Below are 27,926 nucleotides of genomic sequence, written 5' to 3'. Positions count from 1 at the left end.
TTGCGGCTCTGCGGCACGTGTTCTCTGTGTTTGGTCTGCCGGAGCATCTTGTTTCAGATAATGGAACCCAATTCACGAGCGAGGAATTCAAGGCTTTCCTCCGTGCCAATGACATTGTGCACACCCTGACGGCTCCAGGCCATCCGGCTACGAATGGACTTGCTGAGAGCTATGTGGGTGTGTTTAAGCAGAAGTTGAAGGAAATGGGTGCAACGAGCGAACCACTGCAAGCTCGGCTCGACAGGTTTCTGCTAACGTACCGCACGACACCCAACCATGCCGGCAGAACACCTGCGGAGATGATGTTTGGACGCCAGCCACGCACACGGCTCAGTGCTCTGCGTCCCTCGCAGGTACGTCAACAAGCAAAGGCTTATGAGGACGGCAATCGCGTCAAGCCAGCGTTCACAGAGAGTGACTCTGTGTTTGCGCTCAATTTCGGCAAAGGTAATCGTTGGGTCCCGGGACGAATTGTGCGTGTCCTCAGTGACTACAACTATGAAGTACAAGTGGGTGATGTGTTGTGGAAGCGTCACCGAGATCAGTTGCGTCTACGGTCAGTTCCGGCAAGCTTGAGTACATCGCTGCCAGAACCACTGTTGGATACAATCGATCAGACGTCACCGTCACCAGTGCTGTCAGACGTAGGAGAGTCGTCACTGGTCAGTGATTTTCCGGCTAGCGTCTCGCCACAGTCTGCTACTGTACAAGTTGAGGCGGATCCTCCTTGTGAGCAGTCTGCTCCTGAAGTTGGTTTACCACAGGTCGAGAATACTCCCTGTGAAACCACTGTTAGACGTTCGTCTCGGCGTAGTGTTCGTCCGGATAGACTGATTGAACAGTTTTGAGCCGTTCCCTGATATGTCATTGCTGGACTGTTTAGCGAACTAGTAATTATTACCATGTACAATAGTGTGCAAGATCCTTGGTATTGCTAATATTGACTGACGGATTCCTGCGTCAGATTATGTTATTGTAGTGCTGTGTCAAAGTTTAAGAATTCACGTACGGTGGATTGATGAACTTATTTTATGTGTTGCTTCAACGATTTTGAGGTATTTAATTGTGGTAGAATATTCCCTGGAACATTCTTGAAAGGGGGCAGTTGTTGTGTATGCAAGTTAGTCATTATATATCTACTACACCGTTTGTTACTGTATTGCGCATGCTCGCATATGGTTGTTGTTGTTACTTTACCTGACCAAGAGGAATGCCTTCCGAATAGCTAGTGTTTGTGTGTGGCAGTGAGAATGCATGAGTGTAATGGAATGTTAGTCCGCAAGGGGACATAACACTTTCTTTTTATCTCTCTCTCTCTTTCTCTCTTTCCGAAAGTTGGTTACGACTGATCTCCTGTCAGCGGCCTCAGACTAGAAACTTCTTGTCGAATCAGTTAGTGCAAAGATTTCTTACCCTAGCTGTGTTGCACTTACCACCCTAAGACCGGATATAGTTCTGAACTCTACAAGTCGTAGGATTGTATTCTGGATGGAGTTGACAGTTTGTGCTGAGGACAGATTCAGTGTCAGTAACTCGCGGAAGGACAGGCGGTATGCGGATCTGGCCGATCAATGCCGAGCAAACGGGTGGCAGGTCGTTTCCTTTTCGGTTGAGGTAGGTGTGCGTGGTTTCATCCCGGACTCTCTTCGGAAAGCTCTGAAAGCGCTTGGGTTTTCTAATCGAAGAATAAAATCTATTTGTAATTTGTGCAGTAAGACGTCTGCGAAGCAGCTACATCATCTGGTTGCGACGTCAACAAAAACACTGGTCGGAAGATCCACTTTTCTGAGGTACTGTATGTGGGGCTCTGTTTATTGAGGTGCATATAAATTTATTCTCTTTATCTTATTATTTCTTACGAAGTAGTGGTTGCGACTTTGGCGATGATTTGTAAGAAAGGGTTTGCTCCCCACACCGGAGCTCGCGCTATTCCGCCGACTTTACTTAACACTTGACTGACTCACGACTGCCATCCAGAGCACACGAGAAGTCCATCGAACCTTCGACTCGGCAAACACTGTGTATTGAGCAGGGAGTGGTGCTTTCTTGCAGGTTTGCCGAGTCGAAGGTTCGATGGACTTCTCGTGTGCTCTGGATGGCAGTCGTGAGTCAGTCAAGTGTTAAGTAAAGTCGGCGGAATAGCGCGAGCTCCGGTGTGGGGAGCAAACCCTTTCTTATTATTTCTTGTCTATAATTTCCCCATATGAGTTCCTATCAGTTGCTGTGAACACCTTGAGTGGAGAGCGCTTGCTCGAGCGTTGAACCGGGTTCTTAATCCACCATACCCAGTTCGCAAGGCTGTGCGGGGTTGTGAGCAGGCTATCATTTAATCTCATATTATTTCTGCTTTTCATCTCATTACAAAAAATCCGGGCATTTTTTCTCCATCTGCGCATAAAATCTAGACTGACAACCTGCTTGTTAAATCATGCACCTTCTTTCAGGCGTAAAAACCCCGTTGTAGAGGTCTCAGTCCTCATTTGTTAGACTTACCTGTCTTTATAAATGTAACTTACTCTCTCTCTTTCTCTCATTCTCTCTTTCTCTGATTCTCTCTCCCTCTCTCCCTCTCTCTCTCTCTCTCTCTCTCTCTCTCTCTCTCTCTTTATAATTTCTAGACTCGAAGATTCAATATTGTAAGGATAATATTTCTCTCTTGTCTCAATGGAGAAAGCTCAAAGAACAAAGTAGTGAAGCATGCGGCCAGCAAATCAAGGTACGAGCGTTGCCATGGCGGATCGCCAGCAACATAGCCGGAGTATGGCGAAAAGAGATATTGCGGAAAACAAGAAGGTACAAGGAGAAGACTGTAAAGTCAGGTTACTGCGAGAGAGGAGTTGGTGAAATCAAGAATGGAGAAAGGAAGATCAGAAGAGAGAGAGAGAGAGAGAGAGAGAGAGAGAGAGAGAGAGATAGATAGATAGATAGATAGATAGATAGAGAGAGAGAGGGGGGGGTGGAGAGAGAGAGAGAGAGAGAGAGAGAGAGAGAGAGAGAGAGAGAGAGAGAGAGAGAGAGAGAGAGAGAGAGAGAGAGAGAGAGAGAGAGAGAGGGAGCTATAGAACGGGGCTGTCTGGTGATCGGGTGCAATATCTCACACTCCCCCAAGTTGAGTCGATCAGCACCACGCATGCCTCAACTCATACTTGATATTGCAATCAGTGTAAGGTCGACACCCAGACAAACAAAGGAAAGAAAGAAACAAGGAAATTCAAATGAGACTACTGCGGCACACAAATAACTTTTGAAAAGGAGACTTGTGCCTGATCCAGTAACAAGTTTAACCTTACTCATGATCGTGTCCAGCTCTACCCTTGCCGACCGTTGCCACAGCTGCTGATGTGCCCGCTTCAGTCGAGGGGTCCTTGGCTGGCGACGCACGTCGCTGAACGGACTTGGTGGCCGTGCCGAAAGACTTGCCCTTGCCAGCAAGCGCTGGCGTGCCATCGCAGACACTGACGTGATGTCGCCGGCTGCACTTGACGCACTTAAACATTGATTGGCAGTTGCGGGCCATGTGGTGCTGCTTGAGGCACACGAAGCAACGCCCGTCCCGTTTCACGATTTCCTTCCTTCTCACGAGTGAAGTAATGACGGAGCACTGTGCGGCAGCATGATCCTGTGAGCAGTATGCACAAGGGTTGGTGGACAACACTGCTAGCGCAGACACTGTAGCTGGTTCGAACTCGGAGGGCTTGGCGGATAGCGGTGACCCGGAGTCCAGTGTTGTGTTGGCTATGCTGTGCAGCGTCTCATCCACCTCCGTCCGGAAGTCTGTTTCGCGCAGCACCCACTCCAGTAGGTGGGGTACGGACTCTTCAGCACCTGTGTCACATCGCCATCTGTTGTAGTTGGTTAGCAACTCCGTGCCCAATTTCTGCTGCAATTGAGTGCAGAATGTCCCTACAGCCAATTCGCAATGTAGCCCAACATCCTACAGGTTTATGATCACGACTTGCAGCAAGTCAGCAAATCCCTTGAACACTGCGGCAGTGCCCCAATCCCGGATGGGCGTAAACTGCCAGAGTGCGGTCATGTGGACAGCCGTCTTACGACAGAGGCCGCCGTACATGTGCTCCAGGTGACTCATTGTGGCTGAGTGCGCGGACGCTGAGTAGCCAAATGCCTCAATGCTCTTCAGCGGCGGGCCCGTGAGGCACTGGCGGAGTTGGAGGAGCTTCAACTCGGCTGATATCGGCTGCTGATCTACGCACACCATGAATGCCGTACGCCAGGTGGATGTGGCAAATGGGATTTAGGCCTTTGGCCTCTGATTGGTGGATCTGATCTATCCTTCCCCACCGTTTAGGAGCCGCATCTGACGCCTGATCATGGGGTGGTGGCGTCCCGCGGAAGCGGAAAGGTGGTTCTTGACCAGGGAATTGTACGACTCCTTGTTCTTGACCTGCCCGGGTTGCGAACCCGTCGAATTTATTTAATATTTTAAGTGTCATACGCCTTCTTGTTACCACTGAAAGTTGGGATGGTGATCTTCTTCATGTGGCGATAGATATCAGATGGTGCCGCGCTGTGTGGACTTTGAACTGAGTAACTGTCAGGTGAGGGAGTCAGTGCAGGTGGCGACAATTGCGGCGTACCAGCTAAACGCGTTGACTGCGATGACAGCGTCGAGTTTTGACTGTATGGTCGGAAGCTGCTCCGAGTCTGGTGTAGCATCGACAATGCGTACGACGGTTGCTGTTGCGCTGCTTGCGGCGGCAGCTGTGGCGCTGCGTGCGGCGGCTGCTTAGGCGCTGCGTGCGGCAGCTGCTGCGGCGCTGCGGGCAGCGGCTGCTGTGCGGAACATGAAAACACTGTGTACAGCGACTGCTGCGGCGCTGCGTGCAGCGGCTGCTGCAGAGAACTACTGGAAAACACTGGGTACAGAGCCTGCTGCATGACCTGCGTCGACGACTGCTATGGCACCGAGTAGGACGGCTGCAGCAGAGAACTACTTGAAAACGCTGTGTTCAGCAGCTGCTGCCTGACCTGCGTGGACGATTGCTGTGGCGCCGAGTAGGACGGCTGCGGCACAGAGCTCGAAACCTCTGTGAACAGCTGCTGCTGCGAAGCCGGAGAGCTTGAAGACGCCGTGTACGATGGCCATGGCTGCGGCCGAGAGTTCGAAAACTGCATGTACGGCGGCTGCTGCAAAGCCAGAGAGCTCGAAGACGCCGTGTACGATGGCCATGGCTGCGGCCGATAATTCGAAAACTCCGTGCACGGCGGCGGCTGCGAAGCCATAGAGTTCGAAAGCTCTGCATACAGCGGCTGCGACAAGGTGTTCGAAAACTCCGAGCACGGCGGCTGAGCCGGCGATGTTGAACTCAGATTTGAAAGGCGCTCTGTAGCTGTGACCATCAGCCCATGGCCACGTGGAGGCTTGACCTCGAGGTCATCAGTGAGCGCCGCATATGGGTCCCCGTTGACATGTATGTCGGGCGGACCTTGGTCAACGCCGTACTCATGGTACTCATATGACGGGACGGCCTGGCCCTGCATAGGTCTACTAGTACTAGTAGATCTACGGGCAGAGCAGCTGTAGATGCACCCAAAGACACACTGTCACTCGCACTACATGTGGTGCTACTGCGCATGTGTGTGGATTCCTGTTGCTTTCGCAACTGCAACTGATCCTGTGCAGCACGCACTGTCCTCGCCGCAGACACAGACTCCAAATACTCTCGTACTCGATCATGGTTGCGTAAGTACCGCACACCCGTCGCCTCACTGGTGCACGTACTATTGTAACGGCTCATGCTAGCTAAAACTGTACTCGCACGAGTGACAGCATCCGTATACTGCTTTTCCAGATCATCAGCATCTTTGCAGAGACCATCAAGAAACACACTGTCCTGACTGGTACTACTACATGCACTGGATAACTCGGTGATGATCTCCATCACGGCGTTCAGGCCGTTCTCAAGTAGAAGAAGATTGTTCTTGATCTTATCTTTATCTACATCTGGTTCGTCGATGGCGACGAGTAGTCCGCGGCGAAGGTTCGTGAAGGTTGCCTTCGCCTTCGCTTTGGCGAGCTTCAGCTTCACTGCATCGGCCATTGTCTGAGAAGCTCCAAGGACCAATTTACAGTTTCTAGAATCAGACTCGAAGATTCATTATTGTAAGGGAAATATTTCTCTCTTGTCTCAATGGAGAAAACTCAAAGAACAAAGTAGTGAAGCATGCGGCCAGCAAATCAAGGTACGAGCGTTGCCACGGTGGATCGCCAGCAACGTAGCCAGTGTACGGCGAAAAGAGATAGTGCGGGATAACAAGAAGGTACAAGGAGAAGACTGTAAACTCAGGTTAATGCGAGAGAGGAGTTGGTGATAATCAAGAATGGAGAAAGGAAGATCAGAGAAGAGAGAGAGAGAGAAAGAGAGAGTGAGAAAGAGAGAGAGAGAGCTATAGAACGAGGCTGTCTGGTGATCGTATGCAATATCACTCTCTCTCTCTCTCTCTCTCTCTCTCTCTCTCTCTGTGTCTGTCTCCCTGTCTCTCTGTCTCTCTCTCTCTCTCTCTCTCTCTCTCTCTCTCTCTCTTCTCTCTCTCTCTCTCTCTCTCTCTCTCTCTCTCTCTCTCTCTCTCTCTCTCTCTCTCTCTCTCTCTCGCTACCGTTTTCTTTTTCTTTTCTATCTCGTCATAGGGCTTGAAAGAGATGACGTCAAAAACGGCTAGGGAGTACTAAGTTGACATCAGATTTCTATTTTGGATCCACTAAGGTGTGACTTTGCTATTGCCTCAGTATGTGGGTGCATAGCAACCCACTCAAGTCGTATGCAGGGGTGATTTTTACTTCGCCACCAGTTGTAACCCCGCCCCCAGTAGCCAAATCAGTCAGTTTCACTGGTTACATCACCTTGCTGAGAGTAAGACGGCTTGAAATGTGGTTGGATCCATACAAAAACTGGATTCAAGTGGATCCGATTTTTGAATTTTTGAAATTGTTGCTATGCTGCGAAGTAGCACTTTCAAGCCCTATTGCGCTGGCTCATTAGTTAAACTGCAGATCTATGAATGTTTTGTGCACTTACAGTTTTTGTAATCCTCGTATGCCATCAAATATCCCATCAGGCAGGCTGTTAATTTGATTTCCAGACAAATTTCTAAAGAGAAAAAAATACAAAAAAAGAGTTATGAAGAGAAGTGGTGGGAGGTTATGATTTTTGCCAAGTTAGGAATCAAAAATCTGATTTTTGTTATAAAAAAAGAGTGTGGGATCCATTTGGACTCGCATCAGGGATTTAGTTTTGCTTCCTCGTAAGAAGCAGTTACTTACAGAGTTTAGCTATCGTGAACACTTGTCTCCTGGTCATGTGTCAGTGTCAGAGAAGTACATACGTATACACTCGTACCTCGGTTATCCGGACCCCGAAGTTACGGGCACTTCGGTCTACCGGGCACTATTTGGGCGAGTTTCAGGGGAAATATTACACTCTTTTGTCAAGAAATATTGACGTCATATGCCATATCGATGGCCTTTTCCCCATCAAGATGTATATGATTCGGAGTTACGGACATTTCAAAGTTACGGGCAGTGCAAGGTCCCGGACTGCCCGGATAAATGAGGTATGAGTGTACTACTTGTCGTAAGGTAAAGACAAAGTAGTAAAGTTGTGGAGAAGACGATAAATAGATTATAAACCTCACAATTGGTCTATACAGGGTGTAGACGGTGTAGACGACCGACGTCTCTAATCGGCCTATAATCTATACATAGCCCGATCTGCTTCCGCTCTATACTTAGGCATACTGGTTGACGGACATCTGTCTTTCTCAAACCAAGTGGATGCAGTATGCGTAAATGTCAACAGGAAGGTCGGAGCATTTGTCATGCAAAGCAGATAAGCAGTATTTTTTTGACAATTCAGTCCACATTAGAGTTTGGCACCAACTGCATATATTCCTTGCTTATCACAGACCCTATACAACAATATTTACACAATTGGGTGAACTCACCCATTCCACAATATTCTGCAAATCTGAACCATTCCATTAAATGGAATTTAAAAAAAATTCTGAACCATTCCATTCCATTAATGGAATGGTTCAGATTTGCAGAGAATTGTGGAATGGGTGAGTTCACCCAATTGTGTAAATACTATGAAACTGCAGACAGCCTCAACACTTCTTCCCTATACAACAAGTTATTGTAAAATAGCAATAAAGAAAACAAATTATAATGTCATCGCCACACAACAACGAAGCCATGAAAGTCTTTCCACGGACTAGGCTATAAAAAATGGCCAAGGTTGTCAAGCAAATCTGACTGTCGGCGCAGTAAAGATAAAGGACAAACAGCATCGAGAGCTGGAGTAATGCGGAAACTCCGGCCGGTCCCGTGCCTAACCGAGGGAGTTCGGAATGCGTGTTCTGCATGTACACGTGATGCGCTATGGCAAGTACATAATATAAGTCTGTTGGTGAGTTGATAACTTCACTTACCGTGCCATGCACGGAAACTTATTTTTTTCTAAACTGCATGAATACCTGATTCGAGGCGATAGATGCCTTCATGGTCTTTAATGCTGCTGCACTGCCAGCTGTCCAATGCCAAGACTGACCCTTTCGGAGCAGGTGGCTAACAGGGTGCAGAGTCGTGGTGTCTCAGTCCCGGTAGCAAAGCAAAAAGTTTTAATGCAGGTTCTCCATGTGTGCTTTTCTGCCACAAGGTTGGATTCGGCTAGAGCATTGCCGCTGGGGAGCTCGAAAATCGATTCTTCCCATGTGACTTTTAACAGATAACTTCATTCAAGACCACTTATTGGCGCTTGAGGACATGTAGAAGCAAACTATGGTGGTGGTCTACCCCCAAATTTCAGAACGTAGTCTCGCTGCTGCCTTGCTGCTACTGGCCCATAAAGATGGCCTTCGCAATGGCCGGTAATAGGACAAGTTGAATTCATCGATTCGTTCGAGGGGCTCAGCAAGTCGCCAGTCGAAAGTTGGACGGCTCAACAATACTAGGTAACTTGGATCTGTGTACGCGAACATAGTTGGTTTGGCTGCGCTGTGTTGAATTCTTTATTCTCACGATGGCACCATCGCCAATAAGAGATAAATTTATGAGAAGGTGAGATTGTGGGTTAAACAGTTGGAAAGTGATTTACATCACTTTGAACTTTACAAGTATGGGAGAGGGTGAGCGCTGCAGGAGCAGATTGAGTTAATCAGCAGTGAGCAGATTTCTTGTTTGAAAGCAGGTCGGGAGGTGACGTCATGTGTTGTTGTTGTTGTTGTTTTTAATTTTTTTTGCTATGTTCCAGGGCATAGATTAACGGCCGGACATCGGACATTTTCCGGCCATTTTCGGCCACTGACTGGACGTTTTCAATTTCACCGGACATAGTGTCTGGTCAAAAAGTAAAAAAAAAGAGCAGCGACCTTTCGACCTTTTTGATGCAGTGTTGGACTTTCTTCGGAGCTTCGTGCCAAATGCGACTTGCATATCGTACAACTAACACGTACACCGTAGTCTCAGGCGTAGACTTCACTATATTTACTTGATCCGCCTGTAGCAACGCGTTGTTGCTACAGTCAATTCACACTTTCGACCGTTGGTGTCGACTTCGCACTTTAATCGATGGGTTGGACTGCTAGTGCAGTTGTTCGCTCTTGAGTGGAAGATGTCATCTTTTATTCTTCACTCTTTCACTGTACTACTACTAAAAAAAACACCCTGAAAATGTGTTGTGGAAAATGTCCGGGCATGTCCGGACAGATTTCAAAACAGAAGGACATTTGTCCGAGCTAAATGAAATCCTTAAGCTATGCCCTGATGTTCACATAACCAGCTCTAAAAGAATAAGGAAAGACTAGAGACGTTGTGAGCAGCAATGACCCATCGTTATTGCACCTCAAGTCAAGGTGTTTCAGTGCGTGGTTCTCGTTAATTGTTGGGCCATATCTAAGGAACGGAGTTGTTTGGTTAGTTGGTTGGATTTATTTAAAGTCGTACAACAAACAGGCACATCTGCCTCCTTATATGAAGACGACTTCTGGCAGTTATTATTATTATAAGCATGTGCGTCTTGCTGGGGCCTCCATTGGGTTGAGGTTGCCCAGGTTCGGATGTGCCAAACTGATTATGCCAACGCCTCAAGACGAAAACATAAAGGGAGAAACAAATTATGGGGAAACGAAACAAGAACACTATTCGTACAAGCAAAAAGGAAGCTAAATGATAAACAAACAAAAGCCAAAAAAACAAAAGCAAAAACAAAACAAAAAATTCAACGAAGTAGAAATGGAACGGCGGACAGACTACATGAAATAGAAAACACAAGAGCATGGACAGAATCGAAGGGAGGACGTGAGAGCAGTGGACTAGGGGAAGGGTACACTTAGGTAGAATGAGAAGTGACTGGGAGGTGAACAAAAGAGAAACTGAAAAAAGAACCAGCATACACAGATGACAAATCGCGAACGAAGAAGAAACAGAGAAAACAAAACAGTGAGGACATGGCAAGCTGACCTGCGAGGAATTCAGTGATGGTGGGGGAGCTGGGTGGTGGTGGGGGAGCTGGGTGATAATGGGGGAGCTGGGTGGTGGGGGATTCTGGCAGTAAAACATTTAAAAATGAGAAGGAGACACTTTTAGAAAAAGAAAGAGAAGAAGATAAGATCAAGAATGTATAGACTGAGCATACAGCTAACCTCGGCATGTATCAGAAGTGTTTTTGAACTGTCATCGTGTGTAACTGAAGTCCACCTATGGATAAAAGGAGCCAACTTTGAGCGAAATCGGATTTTTGACCATGTCGGGTAATAATCGGTCGTTACACATTGACTCTTAAAACAACTTTCAAGAACGCTTCAGCATTTCGTCACAATCAGGTCAAAGTGCAGGTTACTTACATTTCTTTCCAGGCAGTGTTGTTTCTAAAGATATCTGCTGACAATTTTGTTAGCTTGTTGTTAGAGATGTATCTGTAAGGGCATATATCACAATAAAACAGCAAATCGAATGGAATTGGAATTCATTTACAGCATCGTTAGATGCTACAGACATGAAAATATAAACTGTGCCGTGCAAATAAGGTGGAACAAAGTTGTATTGCTGTACCTCCGAGATTCATGCTTGCGCCATCATCAGGCTAAAAATTGATTAAAAAGGACCAAGTAACTACAAGCTATGCTACAGTGTCCACTAACACCACAAGCTACTTGACAATCAGATCATGCGATAGCATTACATGACACGGACCGACGATACTGACGTTTTTGAAACTAACTGGCTGTCAGCTCTAGCACATCTTGGAGGCGCACTCCAACAGACCGTTCCAACTTGGAAGGTTCTAAGTGATAATGACAATCTGTACGAGGAGAAAGTGCCTGACATGTTAGAGCTTATTGGCAGTTAGTTGTAGTCTGTGTTAGTGGAGATTTTAGCGACACTTGTAGTTCCTTGGTGTTTTTATTTGAAACTAATTTATTTCTTTTTTTATTCTTCGTTCGCCATCCAAGTGTATTCCAATATCAAATGCGTGTTGAAGAAAGCATCAAAGGATGAATGGGTTAATGAAAAAATATCGAGCAGTGCTCAAGCTGACTTTCATACCGTGGAATGTCTCAGTACTCCTTGTCAGTTTTGTGCTGGATTGTGCACGTCTGACTGCACAAAATCGAGTTTAGTTGGTGGACTCGATCGCATAGCTTGCGCCCACAATTTCAACGTTACAGAAGTATCTTGTGCATGAATTATGTGAGAACCCCACACCCACATGTACACAGCCTAACCCGCGCACATGCATACACACCATCCTACACACACACACACACGCACGCACGCACACACACACACACGCACGCACGCACACACACACACACACACACACACACACACACACACACACACACACACACACATACATGAATGCACGCGCACACACGCACACGAACGCACGCACGCACACACCCCCCTCCCCCCCCCCCACACACACATACACACACACACACGCGCACACACACACACACACACACACACACACACCTTTGACCTTGAACTTTAACGCCCCCCCCCCCCCCCCACACACACATACATACACACACACACATACACACACATATACACATAAACACGCACACACACACATGCGCACACACACACATGCGCACACACACACACACCTTTGAACTTGAACTTTGACGCCCTATCTCCAGTGGAGAATATAGGCTACTGAGTTGGGCAATGCTCGGGGTGACGCTTCGAATCGCAACTTCTCCTAAACGTTCCTTCGGTGCTGGGAGCAGAAAGCAATGTTGATAGACCCACCTGCGCCATTCCGTGCGATCCTGTGCAAACCGGTACCACGCGGACTCTGGAATATCCAGTGACCGCAGATCACCGACAAATGTGTCTCGCCAACGCTTCTTTGGATCATGCCGTGGTCTGGTTGCCTCAAGCTCCCCAAACAACACTTGTTGAGGAATCCAGGCAGAGTCCACATATGGGCAACATGACCCAGCCAACACGGACGGTACTCACGCAGGAGAGTGCCAGTGTCTTCAGGAAGACGCGCTCTCTGGGCGAGAGCAGTAGTAGTGAGATGACTGGAGTGCTGATTGCTCCTTGATACTCCTAAGATGGAACAGATGCACGAGCGATGAGATAGATTTAGGCGATTCATCTGCCGGGCCTTCATGGGCCAAGTCGCTGCTCCAAAGAAGAGGGTAGGGAGGACAACAGCCTTGTAGACGAGGTGCTTAGACTTGATGGATATACCACTACACTGGAAGATCGACTTCCGAAGAGCGCCAAACACACAATAGGGCTTTGCAAGGCGGGAAGTGAGCTCTTTGTCCAGAGCACCGTCATAACCTGATTCTTGACATTCGGAGGGGCCTTCCTCGTTGGCGCATTAACGTTGATCGCTGTCCTGAAATAATCAGAGGGGCGTCTCTTTCCAGTCTGTAGGACCTCATCCATTTCGCCGATGAGAAAGCGAGAAATGATGACCCTTGAGCTGATTACGCTCCACTGCTCGCCGCCGCGCAGCCACTTCACCATGAACTCCGTATTCATCATTATCCCTGCTCCCTCGTTGCATCTCGCCGCTTCAACACCGCCAGGCAGAGGCCATCCCGAATGTAGAAAGGTGCTGCCGCAGACACGTCAAATGTCACGTCTGAACCACTTTGTTTCCTGCATGGCTGCGATGAAGAATTTTTGAAATTCATTTCCTCTCAACAGCAGTCGCAGTCATGGACGGAACAGCACGACAGACTCTGGCGTCTCAAATATCCTCCACCAAAGAGCGGACGTTCCGCGTTGCTACGCACAAATTCCTTTTCATTCAATTCCCTTTGGACTTCATTCTACAACATTTCAAGCGCCTGCTCCAACTCAATTTTTAGTGCTCTGTGTGAAAACTACTCTCAGCGGGTCGCAACTCCTCTCAGAGACATCCTGCTGCAGCCATGGCCTGGTCTACACCATACAACCATGGCTGTTGAAGGCAGCTGCTATTCCCTTTTCGTCACAGCTCAAAAATTGACAACCAAATTCCAGCTTAAAACTCGGATGTTGAGCCAATAATAATATATGTAGAAAGGAAGAGGAAATATGGATATGAGTTAGTTAAGAGCAACTCTCCATCACTGTAACCAGATACTATATACAGCCAGAAAGTGCAACAACTAGGTACAAAGCTGACAAAGTACTGAGACATTCGACGTCCTGACAACTAGCTTCAACACATGTCCGTAGCGCCAAACGAGAGCCTTCCAACTCGGAAGTCTGTGTATCCATAATATTAAGTCCTCTTCCTTTCTACAAATTACAGCTCAACAACAATACACGCACGCACGCGCGCACGCACGCATGCCCGCACGCAAAGTGTAACCTGCTCCCAAGGAGCATAAAGAACTCACACACACATACACACACTCATACATGCGCGCGCACGCACACACACGCACACACACACACACACACACACACACACACACACACACACACACACACAAACACGCACTCACAAACACATGCAGGCACACACACAATTTACCAAGTATATGCCGTTCGGAAGAGAAGCAAGCAAATCTGCAATTTTCAGATATTCTCAAAGTAACGATACCGGACAAGATCTGAATGACACACATAAACATCTCCCCCTCTCTCTATCCCTCTCTCTCTCCCTCTCTCTCTCTCTCTCTTTCTCTCTCTCTCTCTCTCACTCACTCTCTATCTCTCTCTCTCTCTCCCTCTCCCCCCCCTCTCTCTCTCTCTCTCTCTCTCTCTCTCTCTCTCTCTCTCTCTCTATCATTTTCTCTCTCTCTCTCTCTCTCTCGCTCTCTGAATGACACACGCAAACATCTCCCTCTCTATCTCTCTCTCTCTCTCTCTCTCCCTTTACAATTTCTAGAATTAGACTCGAAGATTCATTATTGTAAGGAAAATGTTTCTCTCTTGTCTCGATGGAGAAAACTCAAAGAACAAAGCAGTTTTGAGCATGCGGCCAGCAAATCAAGGTACGAGCAATGCCATGGCGAATCACCAGCAATGTAGCCAGAGTACGGCGAAAAGAGATAGCGTAGGAAACAAGAAGGTACAAGAAGAAGACTGTAGACTCAGGTTACTGCAAGAGAGGAGTTGGTGATAATCAAGAATGGAGAAAGGAAGATCAGAAGAGAGAGAGAGAGAGAGAGAGAGGGGGGGGGGAGTGAAAGAAAGAGAGAGAGAGAGAGAGAGAGAGAGAGAGAGAGAGAGAGAGAGAGAGAGAGAGAGAGAGAGAGGGAGCTATAGAACGAGGCTGTCTGTTGATCGTATGCAATATCTCACACTCCACCAAGTTGAGTCGATCAGAACCATGCATGCCTCAACTCATACGTGATATTGCAATCAGTGTAAGGTCGAAACCCAGACAAACAAAGGAAACAAGGAAACAAGGAAATTCAAATAAGACTACTGCGGTGCACAAAATAACTTAAAGGAGACTTGTGCCTGATCCAGTAACAAGTTTAACCTAACTCATGATCGTGTCCAGCTCCACCATTGCCGACCATGGCCACAGCTGCAAAAGTGCCCGCTTCAGTCGAGGGGTCCTTGGCTGGCGACGCACGTCGCTGAACGGACTTGGTGGCCGTGCCGAAAGACTTGCCCTTGCCAGCAAGCGCTGGCGTGCCATCGCAGATGCTGACGTGATGTCGCCGGCTGCACTTGGCGCACTTAAACATTGATTGACAGTTGCGGGCCATGTGGTGCTGCTTGAGGCACACGAAGCAACGCCCCGTCCCGTTTCACGATTTCTTCCTTCTCGCGAGTGAAGTAATGACGGAGCACTGTGCGGCAGCGTGATCCTGTGAGCAGTATGCACAAGGGTTGGTGGACAACACTGCTAGCGCAGACGCCGTGGCTGGTCCGAACTCGGAAGGCTTGGCGGATGGCGGTGACCCGGAGTCCAGTGTTGTGTTGGCGATGCTGTGCAGCATCTCCTCCGCCTCCGTGCGGCGTTCTGCTTCGCGCAGCACCCACTGCAGTAGGTTCGGTATGGACTTCAGCACCTGTGTCACATCGCCATCTGTTGTAGTTGGTCAACAACTCCGGGTCCAATTTCTGCTGCAATTGAGTGCAGAATGTCCCTGTAGCCGATTCGCCATGTAGCCCAACATCCCGCAGGTTTATGATAGCGACTTGCAGCAAGTCAGCAAATCCCTTGACCTCTGCGGCAGTGCCCCAATCCCGGATGGGCGTAAACTGCGAGAGTGCGGTCATGTGGACAGCCTTCTTACAATGGAGGCCGCCATACATGTGCTGTGCTGCGACTTATTGCGGCTGAGTACGCGGACGCTGAGTAGCCAAATGCCTCAATGCTCTTCAGCGGCGGGCCCGTGAGGCACTGGGGGAGTTGGAGGAGCTTCAACTCGGCTGATATCGGCTGCTGATCTACGCACACCATGAATGCCGTACGCCAGGTGTCATACGCCTTCTTGTCGCCACAGAAAGTTGGGATGGTGATCTTTTCGATCTTCTTCAGGTGGCGATAGACATCAGATGGTGCAACGCTGTGTGGACTTTGACCTGAGTAACTGCCACGTTTTTTTGTTGTTTTTTTGTTTTTTTTTACTATGTTCACATAACCAGCTTGAAAAGAATAAGACAATGGTATGGAGACTAGGACAAACTGACAAGTAATGAGCAGGCGCTGTGCCGAGACGCAGCAATGATGGCGGGGCATTGATGACTCTGCTGACCTGAGGTCTCGGCGTCACGGCCAAAATCACGCACCAAAAGAAAGAAAAAAAGATGATAGAGCTGTACAGGTCAGAAAGATGCGAAAAAAAACAAGGCTTAAAACGAGTGAGTGTGGGGAGAAACTATCATAGCATTATACTATTCATAGGGAATCGACTGCCCAGAGCCAGTTTGTTCTGCGAAGACGGCGATAACGTTCGTTTTGAATGATTGCATTCTCTTGCTGTGGGGAGGCTGGGACAGGAGAGCGGCAGGGAGGGAGTTCCAATTGCTGATGCTGCAGTGCGGGAACGAGCGCTTCAGCGCCAGCGGGGCAGATGCAGGCAGCTGGTGTTGGAGCTGGTGGTCATGGCCACTGACACTACCGTGCTCGCTGTGGGTTCTGGGGTTGGCAGAGGTGATATGGCGCTGTGGCAACACAGAGAGCAGCTGTGGTGGACCAGGCAAGTAGTGCAGCTTCTACAGGCAGGCAAGCAAGGCAACAGTACGGCGGATGGCCAAGCTGGGTAGGTGTGCCCCAGAGCCGATAGCATGGAGTGCGCGGCGCTGAACATTGTTCAGACGCTGGAGGTGACTCTGCGCAGCTCCCATCCATACAAGAGGCGCATACTCCATGACTGGTCGTACGAACGCCTTATACACTGTCGTCCGGCCGGCGGGGGTGAGGATGTGGGCGGCTCTGTTTAGGACCCCAAGCCGTTGGCGTGCGCCTGTGGCTACGGAGCGTAGGTGATCGCCAAAGGTCAACTTGGCGTCCACCTTCACACCAAGGAGGGTGATGCTGGTTGTCTCGGGCACCAGTGTGCCACCTAACAGGAGTGGGGGAGATCTAAGTCTGAGGGTGGCTGTCATGGCCTGGGATTTAGTTGGTTCAAAAGTCACTTTCCACGTACGGCCCCACTCGTGCAGTCGGTCAACGGACACCTGCAGTGACTGCGCTGCGACTTCCGGGGTCTGCTGGGAGGTGACTAAGCTGTATAAGGTTGTGTCATCAGCATAGGCCTCCAAGCTGGCGCCGTCAGCGAGAACGTCTGGCGCGTCGTTGACGTACGCCAGGAAAAGCGTTGGACCAAGAATGCTTCCCTGGGGGACTCCAGAGGAGGTCGTATATGTAGCTGACGTACGCCCTCCAACGAGGCACTGTAAGGAACGGGTGTCCAGGTACGAGGCAAGCCATCTCTGAAGCGGACCATCGATGCCTAGGCTATGCACCTTGTGGAGGAGGCCGACATGTGAGACACCGTCAAACGCTCCTGCGATGTCCACAGCAAGGATACGAGCCGCCCCTCCACAGCCCACAGCACTTGCCCAGGCAGTTTGGAGAGCTTGCAAAGCGTCTGATGTGCCGAGGCCTCTGCGAAATCCAAACTGGTGCGACGTGAGCAGATGGTGGTCCTCAAAATAGTTTACGATGTGTCTGTTTACTAGAGTTTCCATGATTTTCGAGATTATGCACAGTAAGGATACGGGCCTATAGTTCTTAAGGGTTGAGCGGGAAGATCGCTTGTGGATCGGAACCACGTTGGCGGTCTTCCGCATCCTAGGTTGGACTCCAGACCAGAAGCATTAAGCAAATAGCTTGGACAGTGGCTCTGCGAGTTCGTGAGCACATTCCTTAAGGACGCGAGCAGAAATACCGTCAGGCCCTGTAGCCTTGGAGACGTCGAGCTTTGCCAGGAGGCGGTGCACAGCCTCTGGGCAGAAGCGGATGGTGCAAAGAGGTGGAACATCTGATGGAGCAGGGTCCGGTAGGTCAGCCTCCACAAGGTCCGGACCGGCAACGCTGCATTTCTTCGAGAAGAAGCGAGCAAATGCCTCTGCTTTCTCTGAGCTCGTTGCCCACTCGCGGCCGTCAGAGTTGACAATTAGGGGTGAGGGAGTCAGTGCAGGTGGCGACAATTGCCGCGTAATAGCTTAACGCGTTGACTGCGATGACAGCGTCGGGGTTTGACTGTATGGTCGGAAGCCGCTCGGAGTCTGGTGTGGCATCGACAATGCGTACGACGGTTGCTGTGACGCTGCGTGCGGCGGCAGCTGTGGCGCTGCGTGCGGCGGCTGCTGTGGCGGTACGTGCGGCGGCTGCTGCAGCGGCTGCTGTGCGGAACGTGAAACCGCTGTGTACATCGGCTGCTGAGGCTCTGCGCGCGGCGGCTGCTGTAGCGGCTGCTGTGCGACCTGCGTCGACAATTGTCGTGGCATCGAGTAGGACGGCTGCCGTAGAGAACTACTTGAAAATACTTTGGTCAAAGGCTGCTGCGTGACCTGCGTCGACGACTGCTATGGCGCCGAGTAGGACGGCTGCGGCAGAGAACTACCGGGAGTTCGAAAACTCGGTGCACGGCGGCTGCTGCGAAACCAGAGAGCTCGAAGACGCCGTGTACGATGGCCATGGCTGTGGCCGACAGATCGAAAACTCCGTGCACAGCGGCTGATGCGAAGCCAGAGAGCTCGAAGACGCCGTGTGCGATGGCCATGGCTGTGGCCGAGAGTTCGAAAACTCGGTGCACGGCGGCTGATGCGAAGCCAGACAGCTCGAAGACGCCGTGTACAACGGCTGCGGTCGATAATTCGAAAACTCCATGCACGGCAGCGGCTGCAAAGCCAGAGAGTTCAAAAACTCTGCGTAGAACGGCTGCGACAAGGTGGAGCTCGAAGACGCCGTGTGCGATGGCCATGGCTGTGGCCGAGAGTTCGAAAACTCCGTGCACGGCGGCTGAGCCGGCGATGTTGAACTCGGATTTGAAAGGCTCTCTAGCTAGCTGTGACCATCAGCCCATGGCCACGTGGAGGCTTGACCTCGAGGTCATCAGTGAGCGCCGCATATGGGTCCCCGTTGACATGTATGTCGAGCGGACCTTGGTCAACGCCGTACTCATGGTACTCATACGACGGGATGGCCTGGCCCTGTGTAGGTCTACTAGTACAGTGGAGATTGGATATAACGACCTTGGGTATAACGACAAATCGAGTTTTGCGACACAATTCTGTTGTCCAAGTCCTTTAGCAAGTCCTTTCTGTACATTATAGATCGGGTATAACGACCTCGAAAATAACGACAGATCGAATTTACTGACACTTCTTTGGTACCCGAAGACCTGAAAAACAGGGAAAATACGTCGGATATAACGACTTTCTTCTTGTATCAGATCAGGCAGACTGGCATGTCTGGAACATGGTATAATGGCTGTGCCACGTGCCCGGACCTCCGGGTCACTCAATTATGTGTGCTTTACATGCACGTTGTAGCCACAATGCAGCGGCGCGGGATGACTTTACTGTCCTTGAACAATGCATGCAATACACAATCATGTACAGGCATACACATCTGTTATCCACATGTATATATACATGTATATCTACAATACATTTCTGTCATTTTGATATACATATTGCATACTAAATGTTAAGATCGGGTTTAGTGACAGATCGAGTATAGCGACATTTTGCTTTCTCCCGAATGAGTGTCGTTATATCCAATCTCCACTGTACTATACTAGTACGGGGCAGAGCAGCTGTAGATGCACCCAAAGACACACTGGCACTCGCGCTACATGTGGTGCTACTGTGCATGTGCAGTGCTGCCAAACCGTCCGATTTTTCGGACAGTGTCCGATTTTTGAAGGCTCTTCCGAAAACCGGTCTGAAAAGGAAACATCCGAAAAGCAGCCAAAACTGTCAGGGATTAGTACGTTCCTATGCAGAAGTCCTGTGTATTCACTTTTCAGCGCAACTGAAGGCACAAATCACAGTACTTGAACAGTAAAAAGGCTAGCGCTTACTCATGCATTACCGTAAAGTCGCGGATAAAAGCCGGGCTTATAAGCACATAAGCCGCTTCCTGCATCAGGCTTCAATGCAAGCCAGGCTTGTATGCAAACCATGCTTATATGCACCACTGATATTTTTGCCAGGCTTGTATGCACATCGGCCGATCCGGGCTTGCATAGAAGCCAGGCTTCTACGCGCGACACGCGTAGATTTACCACTGACTACCGGTATGACGGCAGTTTTACTATGCACTGTACATAGCGCATGCACTCTTGACCTACCCGATCCACGCTTGCATAGAAGCCAAGCTTCTACGCGCGACAGGCTTATATGCATTGACCCGTTCGATTTCCAGGCTTCTATCCGCGATGTGCTTGTATGCAAACCCGGCTTTTATCCGCGACTTTACGGTATAAAATTCAGGACAACTTCGGGGTGCCATATCGGTTACCATGGCAACAGAGCGAATTTTCATGGTATTTCGGGCGTTATTTTGAATTCTTTGGAAAAAAATTGTGAGGAGAAAAATTCCCACCATGTGGCCAGCCTTGGCGGTGAACATGGTGAAGGGTGTCCGATTTTGGGCGAAAATTATTTGGCAGCACTGCATGTGTGTGGATTCCTGTTGCAATCGCAACTGCAACTGATCCTGTGCAGCACACACTGTCCTCGCCGCAGACACAGACTCCAAATACTCTCATACCCGATCAGGGTTGCGTGAGTACCGCACACCCGTCGCCTCGCTGGTGCACGTACTATTGTAACGCTCATGCTAGCCAAAACTGTACTCGCACGAGTGACAGCATCCGCATACAGCTTTTCCAGATTATCAGCATGCCTGCAGAGACCATCAAGAAACACACTGTCCTGACTGGTAATACTACATGCACTGGATAACTCGGTGATGATCTCCATCACGGCGTTCAGGCCGTTCTCAAGTAAAACAAGATTGTACTTGATCTTGTCTTTATCTACATCTGGTTCGTCGATGGCGATGAGTAGTGTGCGGCGAAGGTTCGTGAAGGTTGCCTTCGCCTTCGCCTTGGCGAGCTTCAGCTTCACTGCATCGGCCATCGTCTGAGAGGCTCGAAGGACCAATTTACAATTTTTAGAATCAGACTCGATTCATTATTGTAAGTAAAATAGTTCTCTCTTGTCTCGATGGAGAAAACTCAAAGAACAAAGCAGTGAAGTATGCGGCCAGCAAATCAAGGTACGAGCGTTGCCATGGCGGATCGCCAGCAACGTAGCCAGTGTACGGCGAAAAGAGATAGTGCGGGAAAGCAAGAAGGTACAGTCTGTATTGGCTATAGCGTACCCTTTTGATTTCCGTGATTTTATCACTATAACCAGTGCATCGCTATATGCGATACGATCGATTTTGTTTCTTTTTCGATCGACACATGAAAGGCAAGGAAATACATCGTGCATGGCGTTTTGACAAATGAGCATTCATGCTGCATAGTTGACAGTGGCCGCATTTCCATTAAAAATCTGTTATATGTACAGGGATGAATTTATTGTCATATTTTTGGCATAGCAGTTTCTGCTATACAAAATCACAATTGTGTAGCAGTCTTTGATTTTAATTAGCATTTTTCTTTGAAGGTTGGGTGTTTACCATATTGTCCTTCTTGAGAGTGATGCCTGAAAGCCCATTTGCAAAAAAAACGACTGAATCATACATGTACACGCAGATTGAGATTGCCTGCACCACATACACTGCACTGTATGCATGTTACTTGATAGCACAGGCTAGGCATGGATCGTCTGTATGTATCGCAGTTTTTTTGCGAGTCACGGTGACTTTTGAATAGCAGTTGATCGATTTTGCATCGCAAACTGCGATGCGATACAGGATAAATTCATCCCTGATGTATTACTATAAAAAATAAGCAACGTGAAGAAAGTAAAAACATAGGGCCTTTAAACACACGGCGAGGAGACAATAATTTGATAACCGCAATCAATAAAACTAGCTGAACCGACATTTGTGTACTTTATTCATGCAATGTAAAAACGGTGGAGACGATGTGCAATAAAACGATGAAAATATGAAGAAATGGTGTAGGGAAAAAAATATGGATTCAAACAAGTTTTCGTACAACACTCATCAGGAATCGTCGTTGTACTAAAGGACACTGAAACAAAAATTGAACATGTTCTAGGTGTAATGTACTGCTGTTATGTGTTATCACGTTGTCTTTCCTTCCTTTCTCCTTTGTTCATTTCTCGCTTTGATTGTTTAAAAAATTCACACTTGTAAATTTCACTGTTTTTGCTCTTAGTGTTATTTCTCTAACTTAGATTTTCTATAATAGTTCAATTTTTGTTTCAGTGTCCTTTAGTACAACGACGATTCCTGATGAGTGTTGTACGAAAACTTGTTTGAATCCATATTTTTTCCCTACACCATTTCTTCATGTTTTCATCGTTTTATTGCACATCGTCTCCACCGTTTTTACATTGCATGAATAAAGTACACAAATGTCGGTTCAGCTAGTTTTATTGATAGGGCCTTTGATATTATTGCTACATGTATTTTAAAGTTATCACTATCGCCGATAATAATATAGTGTGTTATGCATGTTTTGATTCTTTGTTGCCATCATAATATCCGATATATCATTACATCCGATAATATTTGTTGTGAACCCTCTGGTTCTCTAAAATGTCAGGAACGAACGACCCCACACGGCATGAGGACAACTATTTATTCTCAACAGTATATTTCACTTCCATCGACTAACAACAATGAAATGAATGAATGAAAAAACACTAAAACCACCAGGTAGTTATAGCGTGAAAATGACAGCGTATATGAGAAAAGCATACACATACCACATACAACTACAGCGCACACAGCAAACCGCACATAGCGCCTGTGACTACACGCCCAGAACGAGTCATCCGCTGCTGTGGCGGTGGCCAAGGTGGAATATTACGAGTGCTCACCATTTCTGCCAACTGAGCAATGGTCTGCGGGCTTGCGCACTTCAGATGAAGCTCTAACGTTGGCTTCACGAGAGCACATACCGGAATGACTGCGGAGCTACCCAGGATCTTGATGGCGAACTTGTCCATCCACTGTTGGCTTGATTCCGCACCGAACGGCTTCACCTCAACAGTCTCAACACCAAGCGTGCCGATCTGGGCTGTCACACACAACACAGTCACTGGGCCACTGCCTCGTGGGACGGACGCTGGACCAGATAGCCTACATTCGATCTCCGTGTTCCACATAGTCTCGCCGCTTACTTCTTCTGTGCTAACCAGTATCGCCCTTCTCATTTTCTCGGCTTCTATGCCTTGCGCTTCTAAGTCTTGCGCCACTAACTCTTGCGCCTCTAACTCTTTTGCCTCTAACTCTTGCGCCTCTAACTCTTGCGCCTCTACGTATTGCGCCTCTACGTCTTGCGCCTCTACGTCTTACGCCTCTACGTCTTGCGCCTCTACGTCTTGCGCCTCTACGTCTTGCGCCTCTACGTCTTGCGCCTCTACGTCTTGCGCCTCTACGTTTTGCGCCTCTACGTCTTGCGCTTCTACGTCTTGCGCTTCTACGTCTTGCGCTTCTACGTCTTGCGCCTCTACGTCTTGCGCCTCTACGTCTTGCGCTTCTACGTCGTTCGGCCAAGACTCCAGCTGCTTCTGAGCTTCTCCGACCGATGTCGCCATGCACTGTACCGACGCAGTGGGCCTTGGATCCGATCCTCCCACTGGCTTCTAATACTCTTCTGACCGCTGCTTGTCTTTAAGCAAAGTCTTACACGCCTTGTCCGGCATCCTCCCGGGCGAGGCAAGCAAATCTCGCTTTGCTTCCTCATAATATGTCCTGACGGCGATGCGCTCGTCCATCTTCTTGAGCTTTTCGTTAAACTCTGTGCGGAGCGCACCCTCTTGCCGTCTAGCACTGCGCTCGTCGAACTCCTCGGTCTGTCGGAGCCTCTTCTCCATGTATTCTCTCAACCTATCGCCTTCAAATCCATACCGAATTCCGTTAGCGATAAAGCTGGCTTCAATGATCCATAGTTCCTGTGCCATGCTCGCTTGGTATCCTGGCGTGGTCGCCACATGTAGTGAACCCTCTGGTTCTCTAAAGTGTCAGGAACGAACGACCCCACACGGCATGAGGACAACTATTTATTCTCAACAGTATATTTCACTTCCATCGACTAACAACAATGAAATGAATGAGTGAAATAACACTAAAACCACCAGGTAGTTATAGCGTGAAAATGACAGCGTATATGAGAAAAGCATACACATACCACATACAACTACAGCGCACACAGCAAACCGCACATAGCGCCTGTAGCGTATACCACGTCGTAAACATCAGCAGTACTGCGGAGTCGGGATACAACTGCATTGGAACGAACACAATGTCACAAGCGAGAAGGCCTTTCACTCTCGAGAACTTGTGGTTTCACAACATTTGGTTATAGTGATATTTTAACTGGATAAAATACGTTTTGCTTTTGATATTTTGTACCAATATCACTGTAGCTGATATATTCTTATATCCGGTCACTCTATAGCTGATACAGACTGTACAAGTGTTACGGAATTTCTCCCCACCCCTTTGCCTTCACACCACACAACCGTTCGTTGACTCATTTGTTGGCTCCAAGAATACTTTATCAAAACAAGAACTGATGGCGAAGAGAGCGGGGGAGAAAAACAACGAAATAATAAACAACCAACAGTAATAAACAGAGAAACGGCGAACACATCGAAACGACCAATGAGCGACCAGTACGTACGATACATGTGACTAGAACCAAGACAACAACATCGTGGACGAATCACACCACTCCCTCACACCCGAACTCGACTCGCACAGCGCATGCTCCACATAATCCACGCATGCGCGACAACTAGTTAGACAAACGCACTCACTCAGGCAGAAGCAGATCCACACTCTCTGACAACGCATATACTACATACACCACGTCATACACATCACACCCATATACTGCACACCCCGCATCACTCCCGTACAGACAGCAGACCATATTTGACACCGGACAAGACAAGACAGCGAGACCAGGAACAACAACGGATGTAAATAATAAGCGAATCGAATTTCGTAACACAAGGAGAAGACTGTAAACTCAGGTTAATGCGAGAGAGGAGTTGGTGATAATCAAGAATGGAGAAAGGAAGATCAGAAGAGATAGAGAGATAGAGAGAGAGATAGATAGAGAGAGAGAGTGAGCTATAGAACGTGGCTGTCTGGTGATCGTATGCAATATCTCACACACTCTCTCTCTCTACCGTTTTCTTTTTCTTTTCTATCTCGTCATTGCGCTGACTCATTAGTTAAACTGCAGATCTATGAATGTCTGTGCACTTACAGTATCTGTAATACTCGTACGCCATCAAATATCCCATCAGGCAGGCTTTGAATTTTATTTCCAGTCAAAACTCTAAAGAGAACGCAAATACAAAAAAAGAGTTTAGGATTATGAAGAGAAGTGGTGGGAGGTTATGATGTTGGCCAAGTTAGGAATCGAAAATCTGATTTTTGTGATAAAAAAGCAAGTGTGGGATCCATTTCGACTCGCATCAAAGATTTAGTTTTGCCACCTCGTAAGAAGCATTTGACTTACAGAGTTTAACTATCGTGAACAATTGTCTCCTGGTCATGTGTCAGTGTCAGAGAAGTACTTACGTATACTACTTGTCGTAAGGTAAAGACAAAGTAGTAAAGTTGTGGAGAAGACGATAAAAAGATTATAAACCTCACAATTGGTCTATACAGGGTGTATGTAGATGGTGTAGACAACCGACGTCTCTAACCGGCCTATAATCTATACATAGCCCGATCTGCTTCCGCTCTATACTTAGGCATACTGGTTGACGGACATCTGTCTTTCTCAAACCAAGTGGATGCAGTATGCGTAAATGTCAACAGAAAGGTCAGAGCAGTTTTCATGCAAAGCAGATAAGCAGTATTTTTTTTGTCGATAATTCAGTCCAAATTAGAGTTTGGCACCCACTGCATATATTCCTTGCTTATCAAAGACCCTATACAACAAGTTATTGTAAAATAGCAATAAAGAAAACAAATTATGTCATTGCCACACAACAACGATGCCACTCGAATCCACGAGCACTGAGGATCTGTGGCAGCACTGGAGGACGAGTCTGCTAAACACTGCACGAAGGTGTTGTACCCACCTAACTAACCAGTGACCGCATGATCCTAGTACACGACGGCCACGAAGCCTTGGATTACGGTGACTCTCAGGAGTGAGATCAAGAAGAAGCACTCTCTATTCAGAACGTATCTATCGACTCGCTCTACTGAATCATGGAGAGCCTACACTGCGCAACGTAACAGTGTCACGGCCAAGCTGCAGTCCGCGAAGTCTGACTATGTGCACGGATACCTAGTAAGAGAGGACACGGTGGATGAGCACGGTGGGGCGATCAATCGCCGCAACTTGTACAATGTGATGTCCCTCCTTAGAACCTCAGTACAGCGTGGTGTTCCCGACTTGGAATGTGATGGGAACACCATTAGCTCTGACCTCGACAAGGCTACAACCTTCAACAACTTCTTCGTTGAGCAGAGCAGGCAGTCACTCCATGGGTGCTCCGGCCCTCCTCCTCCGATCCACATGCCGAGGGTTACTGACAGGACACTCCAGGATGTCACCGCCACTGAAGTGGAGGTACTCGAGCTCCTTCGTCACATTGACACCAACAAAAGCGCCGGCCCGGACGGAATCCCGTCTATTCTCACTGCTGACCGCATCGCCCCTTCCTTAACCCATTGAACGCTGATGACGTCTATAGACGTCATTGAAAATGCCCCCCATGCGCGGATGATGTCTATAGACGTCATGGGATATATCGCGATTTCTGGCACTCTTTGGTGTGTAAAAGCACTGTTAGTCAGTTGGATCATGATCCTGCCTCTTGTACGATAGGTTGTTGGCACGAATCCCGCTTGGAAACACTAGGCCTCTGTTTTTCTTCTCTTTTCAGCGATGTTTCAGCTGCAATTTCACGCATTTGGCGTATTTCACGCAATTTGAGCAAACTTGCGTCCCCTGTTGTGATGCGCTATTCTTTTTAGGGACTGTATCGATTCTGTCACCCTGTGGCTTGGCAATCATTTCCCAAATATCTGAGGACCCCAGTTGCCAGAACCCTGGAGTTTTAGAACTTGCTATTGGCCCTGTTTTTAGCATTATATGCAGAGTACCATAGGCAAGGCCCAGTAGCGCTGAATGGGTTAACAATAAGTTTTCGATCACTCCTTTACCCACGGACAAGTCCCGAGAGACTGGCGAGATGCCATGGTGTCTCCAATCTTCAAGAAGGGCAGTCGAGCCTGTCCCACAAACTATCGTCCTATCTCCCTCCTACCCGTCGTATCAAAACTGCAAGAAAGAATCGCCCACAAAGCTCTCTACAGGCACATCCAACCCCATCTCGCTCCAGAGCAGTCAGGCTTCAGGAAGAACGACAGCACAGAGTACCAAATAAGCCGCCTGCTGCACGAACTTGCTGCGGACCTTGAGGTCAAGAAGTCAGTCCACGTCTGCTTCTTTGACCTCTCTAAGGCCTTCGACCGCGTGTGGCACCGTGGCCTCTTGCACAAGCTTGAACACCATGGCGTAAGGGGTGCAGCATTCCGCTGGTTTGAGAGCTACCTCCTGGGCTGGAGGCAGCGGGTCCGAATCGGAAGCACAGCCTCCAACTGGCTTGATATCCCTGCAGGAGTCCCTCAGGGATCGGTACTCGGCCCGCTGCTATTCCTCATATACACAATGGACCTACCAGCAGCTTGCAACTCCCAAGCCACACGAAGCAGCCTCTTCGCCGACGACACCGCCTTAATCGCTAGCGACCACTCAGCAGCGGCAGCAGAGCGAGCGCTCCAGTGCAGTGTGACTAAAGCCGCTACGTACCTCGACACCTGGCACCTGACCGTCAACGAAGCGAA

The 27,926-nt window shown here is 48.5% G+C and overlaps 1 protein-coding gene across 2 annotated transcripts in view; it reads right to left on the bottom strand.

Moving 5' to 3' along the window:
- LOC135827325 (uncharacterized) overlaps positions 1–27,926 on the bottom strand; it is a 347,133-nt gene that overhangs the window by 267,472 nt on the left and 51,735 nt on the right. For both annotated transcript variants that reach the window (XM_065339846.1, XM_065339847.1), the window contains exons 7-9: positions 25,324–25,395; positions 10,861–10,932; positions 7,038–7,109 (exon numbers count right to left, since the gene is read on the bottom strand). In XM_065339846.1, coding sequence (XP_065195918.1) covers positions 7,038–7,109; positions 10,861–10,932; positions 25,324–25,395 — 216 coding nt within the window. The remainder of the gene's footprint in view (positions 1–7,037; positions 7,110–10,860; positions 10,933–25,323; positions 25,396–27,926) is intronic.

This window comes from Sycon ciliatum, chromosome 11, assembly GCF_964019385.1.
Source record: "Sycon ciliatum chromosome 11, ocSycCili1.1, whole genome shotgun sequence".
NCBI lineage: Eukaryota > Metazoa > Porifera > Calcarea > Leucosolenida > Sycettidae > Sycon > Sycon ciliatum.
This window is presented reverse-complemented; position numbering and strand designations above follow the sequence as displayed.